This window comes from Hibiscus syriacus, unplaced genomic scaffold (assembly GCF_006381635.1).
Source record: "Hibiscus syriacus cultivar Baekdansim isolate YM2019G1 unplaced genomic scaffold, ASM638163v2 tig00111708_pilon, whole genome shotgun sequence".
Lineage (NCBI taxonomy): Eukaryota > Viridiplantae > Streptophyta > Magnoliopsida > Malvales > Malvaceae > Hibiscus > Hibiscus syriacus.
In genome coordinates, this window is record NW_024063159.1 from 2,657,427 (window position 1) to 2,668,740 (window position 11,314).

Below are 11,314 nucleotides of genomic sequence, written 5' to 3' on the forward strand. Positions count from 1 at the left end.
TGGTTAAATTACGCTAATAATACTTAGATTTTATTATATTTCGAAATAGGGTTATTAATTTATATTTTTATAAATTAATCTTATAGTTTTAATTTTCTTTATTTTATTTTTTTAATTGAAATTTTTATTATTATTCTTTATGTTTAAATATTTTAAATTAAATCTTTAGTTATTATTTATTATTTTTAGTCATAAATATATAAAGGATTATTTATTATTTTAATATTAAGAGATGAATGTCTTAAAGTAACTAAATGTCCTATTCTGATATTTTAAAATAAATAAATACCTTATAAAAAACTAAAAAATAAAATATGTATATTTTGGTTACTTTTAATATTAAATTCTTAGAATTTCCTTTAAATAAAATTATGCGATTGAATCTGGAATAATATGATAGTAAATTAAATTTATATTTGAATTCTTAAACTTCCACTAATAGAGACAATATATAATCAACGAGTACCAATTTTGGGCGTTATGGGGGTGCTAATCCTTCCCCAAACGTAACCGACCACGAATCCCTTTTTATTACTAAAAAGAATGAATTTCTGGTTATACGCAGACTGATTTATCTTTTAAATGATGTTTTCTTAAAAACTCTTTTAAAATGTTATTTTTAGGTATTCGTCCTACCTAACCCAAAAGGTTCGATGGCGACTCTAAAATATTTTATTAAAAACCATTTATTTATTCACTCGCTTTTCCGCCAAGAAACATTCGTGCCCAGGCGAAAACCGGTTATGACAGATGCCATGAAGATTGCACTTGAATGCGTCTGTCCGGGCATTGTTTCTTGCGCTGATATTCTCACTACTGCAACTCGAGAGTCCGTCAATCTGGTACTTACCCATTTCCTTCGAACTCTATTTGCTTATTGTAATCCCCAATTTTCAAAATCAGAAGTCAAAGGCAGTTCACCCATAATACTTGCTCCCTTCATCCTTGTCACCTGTAGAAATTTGCGCAGGATTAAATTTTTCATGTTGAAATTATGTAAACTTTGGGCTATAAAAGCCAAACAAAATGTATGAATAGGGAGGGTTTTTTTTTGTTTACAATAGAAATACAAAGCATTTTTGCAAGGTAGTGGTTTTTTAGTTTTTAAACTTTATTTCGAAACAACAACGTTCCATTTTTTTTCTTGAAATAACAATAATATTTGATTTTTTTCGTTTAATTTCGGAATAATAAAAAGCATAAATAATATGTATTTTATAGTAAGAAAATAAAAGAAGTAGGAATCGAGGCTTACTTGAGCCAAAGGGGGCCTCGTCAGAGGTCGTCGGAATCCGGGAAAACCGAGCAATTTTGGGGTGTTTTCGGGTACTTTAAGTTAGTCCCGATGAGGGTTCCTAATGGGTAGATCTATTGTTTTGGGGTGATTTGAGTCGATTTTAGAAGTTTTAGCCACTGTGTACGGAGGTCGGAGTGGCGGCCGACCGGTGGTCAGGGGTTGAGCAAGTTGGTCTCTCAAGAGCTCTTTTTTTGTGTGTTTTTGGGTAAAAATGAAACAAAAAAGAGTAAAGGTTAGTATATATAGGCTAGATTAATGTTAAAATTACATCTTAAATGCCTCTAACTTTCCCCTTTTTTTACATTTTAGTCAATGTAAGGACTGAAATTGATGTTTAACCATTTCTCTATGCTTGCTTTATTTTTCTGGTAAATTTACTGTTTCAGTACCTTTAATTTTAGCGTATTTTTACACTTTTGTCACTGCATCTTTTATTTCTATTTATTTTTTATTTTGGCATGTATTTTTATTTTATTTCGATTTAGTACTTATTAGTTTTAATGTAGTTACTGAATTTTATTTTCTTGCATTTCGGTCCCTATTTACTTTTTATTGAGTTACTTTCTTTTATTTTCTCGCAATTTTGCCTACGTCTCCAGACTGCTGTAGATCTTTTACTAAGAGAGAAAATTTATAGGTGTTTACAAAACACTCACAACTCACAAGAAAACTCATAAGTCGACATCCTTTTCAAAACCACATCATGTTTTAAAAAAACGAGGCAATGTTCAGTTATTAGACAAAATAGCCGATCTATCGGTCTCAATAAACGAATATCCTTTTCAAACTTTGCATCCTTAATGATATTTAAATTAAATAAAGATCGAACTAAAAATTTCTGATTTTAAATATAGGGTAATCAACTAGGTACCAATTTTCGGGCGCTTGTGGGGGTACTAATCATTCCCTACGCGTAATTGACTCCCGAACCTGATTTTTGGATTTTCGTAGACCCCAAAACTCGGTATTTTATTAAAATAAAATATTTTATTAAAATCACCCAGTTTTTACAGTGTTTCAATCGCACCTTAAATGATTGGTGGCGACTCCTTACATTTCGAAACGATTTTTCAAAGATAAAACCCCCGAGTCGGTATCGATCTTTTCCCCGCCCAGGCGAAAAACGGTGTCGACACTTACCTTAGCTACAAGTACAAAGAAATTACATTCCATTTTGATTAATATCACTCAAGGCAGGAGGCCCTTTCATGGCTACTTTCATTAGAAAAAAGGGACAACACTGTTGGGAAATAAATGAGTAATTTTCCTATAACCAGATTAGTGAGAATGTGAAATAAAAATAGAAAAATAATACTCGAAATTGATAACGGAATTTAGCTAATTTTGCCTACGTCTCCGGACTACTGTAGATATTTTACTAAGAGAGAAAATTTATAGGTATTTACAAAACACTCACAACTCACAAGTAAACTCTCTAAACTCTTTAGTATTGGGAGAAAAAAATGATTTGGGATGATTTTGAAGCTAAATAGGTTAGGGTATTTATAGTTGAAGCTTAAGGACTAATCTTGTAAATACCCTAAAGTGTGTAGGGACTAATATTGTAAATTTTATCGAATTCGGTGCCCCCTTAGCCCTCCTTTTTGACTTTTCTAACAATCTCCCACTTGAAGACTGATTTTAATTTGTCTTCACACTTATATCAATGCAGCAACATTTCTGGTCTTGTTACTCTAGCATGCCAACTGAAGCTGAACACAACTTCAGTTTTTCCGTAGTTATCGTCCTGTAAACTCACTTGTTATGAAGCGCTTTCTTGTCTGGTGGTAATACAACTAATTCCCACGTCTGATTTGACATAAACTAGTCCATATCATCTTTCATGGAAGACTCTCACTTGACTGAATTCTCCACATGCATTGCTTCATCATAGCACTCTGGTCCTCTCATATGAACTACTTGTCTTGATTTGCTTCAGTTTGGACCCTCCCGACCCTTGCGGCAAAGTCTTGGATCCCCTTCAAACTTTGTTTCCTCCGCGTTAAAGGTTAGGTCTTACTCGACCTACACTCACTTAAACAACAAATCAAACTCAAAAGAACACAAGAAATGTGTTGAGATGTACCTTCCCCTCTGATTTCGTTTGCATTTACTCAAAATTGTGTATGCCCTTCTTATTCCATGAAGTTTGACACTCCTCGCATTGAACCCTTCTCATTGGAGTTCATTGTGCCACCATACATCGACACTTTCTCACGATAAAGTCTGATGCCCCTTTTTGCCTCCTCCTTTTTAGCACGAAGGTTGGAGCTCACTTTCCACCTTGCAAATGGGTCGTGTCTCCATTGTTGTCTTGTCCCTCAACGTTTTGGCTCCCTTCGACTCTTGTCTACGATTCTTTGAAGGATTGTTCTTCACGTGAACATCCTCGGTAAGCTCTTGCTTTGACCATTCTCTTATGATGGTCTCTGAAGCCATGTTCTCTACACGAAAATGCTTAGCAAATTCCTTGGACATGGACAACTCCTCCTGCACTTGGCCACTACTCGCATTGGCATAAACAAACCGTATTGAGCCAAGTCTCAACGCCTCCTCGATCATGGGTTCGTCCTCTTCTCTGGACAACACGATCCTAGGCTCATCCATCACCTTGGATGACTCGGCTCCCCTCGGGTAATCTTGCAACACTGCTGGCATCTTAAGTCTTTACCCCCTCATTTGCTCAACTTTTACCCTCGGCTTAGCATCTTTGACACTCGAACTTGTGCCAAAACTACACATATCTTCTCCAGACTCACCATCTGGTTCATCATTGAGTGGATTTTCTCTGCCACTCGAGGAACAACATTCCTCATCCTCTGACTTTCCTTCATCACGGAATCTCTTGTCGCTACCATCGACTTTCGGCTTTTCCTTGGAAGTCTTATTATTCTTGACTCCAAATTCTTTGATGGACTCGGCGGTTTTCAAGGCTTTAGACAGCTCCTTGACTTCACTTAGCTCCACCACTTTCTTTTCCCATGGCTTTAATCCGAACATGAAGGTGAAGAACCCATCTTCTTCAATCAAACTTGGGACTTTGAGCATGAGTCTTCTGAATCGGCTCACATATTCCTTAAGTGTCCCTTTATGCCTGAGACGCCTTAACTTGGACCAAGCCTCCATCCTGGCATACTGTGAGCGGACTAGCTCACTTTGCACCCTCGGCTTGACGACTTTATCTCTTACTATCTCACCGAGTCCTTTCCTGTGCTCGACTGCTTTGACACCTGCAGTCTCGTTACGCCTCGATCTTAGATTGACTACTTGAGAACTTGTAGTCACACCATCCTTGGCCCTTGATTCATCTACTCTGGAACACGTAGCCTCACCAAGTCTTTCCCCTAACTTGATTGCTTGAACACTCGCAATCGCATCGGGCTTTCTTTTGGGTTTGGCTGCCTCAACATCAACAGCCTTGCCTCGTCTTGTTCCTTGCTTGGCCGCATTGATCCCCTCAATCAGACCAAGTCTTTTCCCTGGCTTGACAGCTTTAACACTTGTGCCTGTGCCAACTTTCGCTACTTCTCCTTCTCTCATCCTCTTCATGATGGTTGTAAGGCGACGCTTCTTGGGACATCCTCTAATTAAGTAAGGACCATCACAGAAGTAGCATTTCAATTTTTCCTTGCTCCCCTTCTTCTTCGCACCAGACTTAGCCTTGACATTCTTTCCCGATGGCTTTCCTTGGCTACAAACAGTCGATGTCACCTTGGCCATTCGAAGAGCTTTCCTTACCATCTCCCCACTGCACCTTTTCCCGGTCTCCCCCACTATTGCCATTATCTCTGGGCATGGGCCTGGACAACACATTGCTACTTGGCTTGTCACCTGCAAGCTCAGTCAGCTTTCCGGCTACACCTATGGCCACTGAAAGTTTTTGGGCATCTCATTCCTCTCCCCCGAGCATAGCCCATGATCTAAGTCCTTCCAAGAAGATCTTGAGCGCACCCCATTCACTCATTGCTACCTTGCATATATGAGCAGCTCCCTCTTGAGCTCATCCACTTCGTTTCTCAAAGTCATCGCTCCCACTCGAATCTGGCTTCTTTTGGATCGTTTTTGACAATTCTTGTGAACCACCGTGTATTAGAACACCTCCATCGACAAACTCGTATCGCCAACCAAATTTTTTTATTCACAAAATTCATTATTCACGTGAATAGTAACCTCGTAGAAAAATCGACAAAATTAACAACCAAAAGCTCTTGATACCAGTTGTTGGGAAATAAACGAGTAATTTCCCTATAACCAGATTAGTGAGAATGCGAAAAAAAAAGTGAAAAAATAATACCCGAAATTGATAACGGAGTTCAACCAATTTTGCCTACATCTCCGGACTGCTGCAGATCTTTTACTAAAGAGAGAAAATTTACATGTGTTTACAAAACACTCACAACTCACAAAAAAACTCTCTAAACTCTTTAGTATTGGGAGAAAGAAATGATTTGGGATGATTTGGGATGATTTTGAAGCTAAATGGGTTAGTGTATTTATAGGTGAAGCTTAATGACTAATCTTGTAAATACCCTAAAATATACAGGGACTAAAATATAATTAACCCTATTTTAAAAAATTCAACAAAAATAAATACACCGAATTCCCTTTAGCCCCCTTTATGACTTTTCTAACAAGCACAACAGCCAATCAATCACTCGTCGATTTAGCTATCCGAAACTCTCGATGTTCTCAAGTCCAAGTTTGCTACCGTGGGGCTCAATACCACTACTGATCTAGTTGCACTTTCAGGTAAACCAGATAATGTATTTGATCGTTCAGGGATATGTACGTTTATATAATATGTTCTTTACCCAAATATTTGCAGGTGCGCACACTTTCGGACGGGCTCAATGTAGTTCTGTCGTCGACCGGCTATATATTTTCAACGGCGCCGGCAATCCCGACCCGACATTGGACAAAACGTACTTAGAGACACTACGTGAAGCATGTCCTGAAGGCGGAATTGAGACAGTCTTGTTGAATTTAGATCCTACAACACCTAATGCATTCGACAATAACTACTACTCGAACCTTCAAGCTGAACAAGGACTTCTTCAGAGTGATCAAGAGTTGTTTTCGACTAGTGGGGAGGATACGATCGACATTGTCGACAGGTTTAGCAGCGATGAAACCACTTTCTTCGAGAGCTTTGCGGTTTCGATGATAAGAATGGGAAATATCAGTCCAATAACAGGGAGCGAAGGAGAGATTAGATTGAGTTGCAGAGAGGTTAATGTGGAGTGCACAAGTTCAAATAAATGGAGCTCTATCTAAGGTCTATCTATTAGAAAGTGTAGAATCATAAATATATACGCGATGAAAGTAAGTCCAACAATAAGAGAGTTCAGGCATGATAGAGAAAATGTATCTTTTGCTTATGTCTAAGTCTAATTATTTGTATTACTTACCGTCTTGTACTGTCTTTTCTTTTATATGATTAATCTATTAATCGAATAATTTAAATTTGATATTGTATAAAATTAGGATAAACTATACGGATGATCTCCTATGTTTTTTATTTGACCGATTTTGGTCACCGGTTAAAAAAAATAGTTTTGGTTTCTTATGATTTCGGTCCGGTTGGTTTTAATCTCTCAATCGTTAATTCCCGTTAATCTTTTAACAAAAGTGTTATGTGGCAATAAAAAAAAGGTAAACTATACGAATAGTCCCTTTTATTTTTTGTCTGACCGACTTTGGTCATCGATTTAAAAATTAAGTGTATTTAATTTTTTATGTTATCTCTTCATTTGATTTTGTTTTTGAGGTATTTATAATCTACTATGTCATTTGTCCAAAAATCTTTGCGTACCAACCAACAATTTTCCCATCGTTAAGTTTTTGTGCAGAAATTTGAATTTGATGCTACGTTTATTGTGCCAAACGCTATTATAATCATTGACTGTTTTCTTCCTGGAAACAAATGAGAAAGGTTTGAATTTGTAGGCATAACCATGTGTGATCTTTCTTATATTTTTTTTCTTCAATATTTATTGACCGATAGCTCCGTATTATTGACGGCGAACCAAGTACCATAAATGTTGCGATCTACAACTAGATTAATCATGTTTGAACTATCTTTACTCGCTGTTAAAACTGGATCAGCTCCTTTTTTTTAATTTGTAATTGTCATGTAACACTTTTTTTAAGGGATTAACAAGAGTTAACGGCTGATAACATAAGGGACCAAACGCATTTAATTTTTAAATCAATGATCAAAGTCGATCATACCGAAAATAAATGGGACTATTCATATAGCTTACCCTTAAAAAACTAAAACAAATCCACGTTTCTAAAGTTCTTGGAACTTTAAAGATAAAGTTTTAGTTTTTCATTTTGATTCTTTTATTGTAGTTTTATTTACATGGATACTTGAGAATTTGTATGGAGACTAGCGGTAGTAGTTTCAGTTTCCCAAATTTTAAGCTTTAAGCTTGTGATATAGCTTGAAAATAGTTGGAAGATCTCGTTCTTCATTCTTTTGATGTTGGCAGTGTCCATGGGAGGCTTGTGTCTGATGTGTGGTTGAGGTACGAGAAACAAGGGGTAGAATTTATGGCTAACTTGCTTGCAACTTGTGATAAGTGAGCACAAGAGTTTAAACTGATAGACGTTTTTTAGTTTCTGATCGAGGAGAAGGAGACACACAACACATATTGAGGGACTAAAATCAAACGACCGATAATATAAAGAACCAAAATTACTCTTTTTTTTAATTAGTAACCAAAATTTGTTAGACAAAATATTGATTATAAGTCTTTTTTAAAAAAATCAAATTAGTTTGACAACATTTCAATTTATTCATTTTTAATAAGTTTTGTTCCCAACCTCTCTGCTTCTTCAGATATCTCTGCTCCATTGTTCTATTGCTCCATTGTTCTATTGTTACATTTGCCTTTTTTTAAGGGCTCATGTTGCATTTCAGTAATAATGAAAGATTTCCAACTTTCGATAACAAATAATAACACCACAAGTTCAGAGAAGAATGATAGGGTAGACATCTAGAGATAAAATGAAGTCGTGTAATCTTAATTATACAAACTACAATTCAATTTCCAAATATTGAGATTGCAGAATGTCAAATCTAACAATGAACAAGAAGAAAAGTCAATGAATTCAAATAACACGATAACCGGATATCACTCTTCATGGTGATTTTTTCCTTGAGAAAGCGCCTCCGATGAAACATAATCAATGGATCCAAACAACCCTGATAATTGGATCCGTGAATTCATCCATTGAATTCAATCCAAATTAATGATTATTCAATGTCGAATCTTTGTTTTTTCTCAAGAATTTTCCGATTCTAGATCTCTATGAATCATCGTTAACTCTTATGACCTGTGTGATATGTCACACCACCGCCATCACGCCGGCCTCCGAGTATCTCATTCTTGCAACGACTTGATCAAAAAACTCACTGCCAGAGCAGAGGTCCAATACTAAGTGAACGTCGGTTTGGTCTTCATAAACGTCATGACGGTCGATCACGTTTGGGTGCGACGAACGTTCTCGACGATCTTTCGCATCACGAGGATTTCATTGGTCAACAACGTGTCGGAAATGGAAACTTCATACTATGTCGTCAATAACACCTCTATTGAAAAAGCTCTTGTTTTCTCGACTCGAGGTTCTGGCGTGGTGGTGGTGGTGAATCTTTTTTTAAAAAATTAATTGTGAATTCTTTGCATTTTTCATTATCTTCATTACTTATTTTATACCTTTTCTACAAATGAGAACCGTCTAATTTGACTTCAAATAATTACAACTAGTGATTAGAAAACAGAAGGCTATTGCAATGGAGCAAAGATGTTTGAATAAGAAGCGGATAGAAGATGAGCAATATTGGGGGTTGGAGAGAAAAATATTAAAAATGGGTAAATTGAAATGTTGTCCATAAACTAATTTGAATTTACAAAAAGATTCATAATTAATATTTTGTCTAAAATTTAGGGTTAAAATAAAAATTAAATCATTTTACTAACGGGTCACCAGTCACGTCATCAAACTAACAACATTCAACGTTCAAGTGATCAAACTTAATAAAATGATACTATAAGTGACCAAAATTTATGTTTCTTGAATTTGGTGAGCAAAAGTGTACAAATATGAAAGGAAAGTGAATAATACTTAATCCACATATAATTTACGTAGAAATGACGTAATTTTAATTTTGTATATTTACCATGTCACGTCAGTAAACCGTTAAAACTTTAACGGTCATTAACCTTTAGTGACCAAATCTTAATTAAAACGAAATGAAAATGACCAAATCTTATTCTTTTTTAATTCAGTGAGAAAAATTTATAAAACTCGAACCAAAATCACAATTTCTGCTGTTTACCCTTGGTTTTATTTTAACCTTAGACTGATGTGTTCTACGTACAATAGTTATGTTTTAATTTATGTTTTTTCCCACCATAAAAACGTGTCCCTCGCGGTCTGGTACGTCTTAACTTACATCAATGTCATTTAAATTGATAACGAAGTCGACACCTCATTCTCACTTATATATATTGTTTAGAGATGAAATAAAAGAAATTGGTTGCAGTAGTACATCATAACTATATAAGGCCAGTCCCTTTGAATAAACAGGTAAAAGTTGCATTAACAATTACTCAAGTTGAATTGATTTATATATAACAAATGCATGCGAGGACCAAGATCAAAGTTAGTTAGGTTGTTAGTCTTTAAAAAAAACATAATAATTTAATTTCAAATTTTGAATAACAAATTTAGTTGAAAAAATGGGATCAAACTAACTTCTTTCGACTCCATTATTATTTTTGCCCAATAATGTGATTTATGTTATGGTTGGATCGGACAGTTGCCACTTGCCACTCTTGAATGTATTTTATCTCTGTTTCGATATTTATAGCATATAAAAAGCCCTGCGACAATCTCTTTACTTCCAAGTTCCACCCCTTACATTTTCTCCTTTGATTTCCTTGGTTCCTACCGATATATCTTATGGAGTCCAAACGTCAAAGTTTGACACTCGCATTCATCTTGCTTCCGATGCTGCTCGGCTTCGCAAGGTCCGATATCAATCAAGACAAGGCGGAATGCGCCACTCAGCTCGCAGCGCTCGCCCCATGTCTCCTGTACGTCGGCAACCAGGCGAAAACCCCGACAGTAGACTGCTGCGGTGGGATCAAACAGGTGCTGGATAAAAGCAAGAAATGTCTCTGTGAGTTGCTTAAAGATAAAGATGATCCAAGCCTCGGCCTTAAGATCAACGGCACTCGTGCGGCTACCCTTCCTAGTACCTGTCATCTCCCTGCTAACATAACCGACTGTGTCTGTAAGTAAAACATATATATATATATTAACAACTTTGATTTTCCCTTTATTCTAACATTGGGTTGCCTTTTATATTTATAATTTTTGGTGAATTCAGCCCTCCTCCACTTAGCACCCAACTCCCAGGACGCAAAGTTATTTGAAGGATATCAAAAGCTGGAAGAGGGACATGCCACTACCCCAACTTCCGGGTAATGGACAGAGGTCTCAGTTGGGATGCTCGCTCACCTAAAAATTTTAAATTATCATATATATATATATATATATATATATATATCATTGTTAATATGTTTTCGTCTTTAAAATTTTATAAGTTCACCCCTCCTAAAATTTTAAAAATTCGCCATTAGCGTATGATCCAATCTATGTACATGTATATATTATTGTTTATTTGAATCTTGTGAATGAAAAATACACGAAGAAGATTATTCTTTTCATTTGGAGACTAATCTCTAAGATTGTAAACCGATTTCCTTTTTATGAAATATGTAGGGAGCTCGAGTAGCAGACCATCAAGTGCTGCAGAGAAGAGTGAGGGAGTAAGAGCGAAGGCATGGGTGGGAGTTGAGATGGCTTTGGCACTTTCACTCTGGATTTCCTATATATAATATTTATGAATTTGTAAATCATGTTTTTTTAATAACTTTCAAATATAATATTTATGGAGTGTAATTCATGCTTTCATACCTTCAAATATAATATTTATGAATTAAT

The 11,314-nt window shown here is 36.0% G+C and overlaps 1 protein-coding gene across 1 annotated transcript; it reads left to right on the forward strand.

Annotated features, from left to right (window-relative positions):
- Positions 1 to 10,193: 10,193 nt before the first annotated feature.
- LOC120167922 (non-specific lipid transfer protein GPI-anchored 6-like) lies at positions 10,194 to 11,314 on the forward strand. Its single transcript, XM_039176811.1, has 3 exons — positions 10,194 to 10,601; positions 10,698 to 10,791; positions 11,093 to 11,314. The coding sequence occupies exons 1-3, from the start codon at positions 10,268 to 10,270 to the stop codon at positions 11,103 to 11,105; spliced, it is 441 nt and encodes a 146-aa protein (XP_039032742.1). The 5' UTR covers positions 10,194 to 10,267; the 3' UTR covers positions 11,106 to 11,314.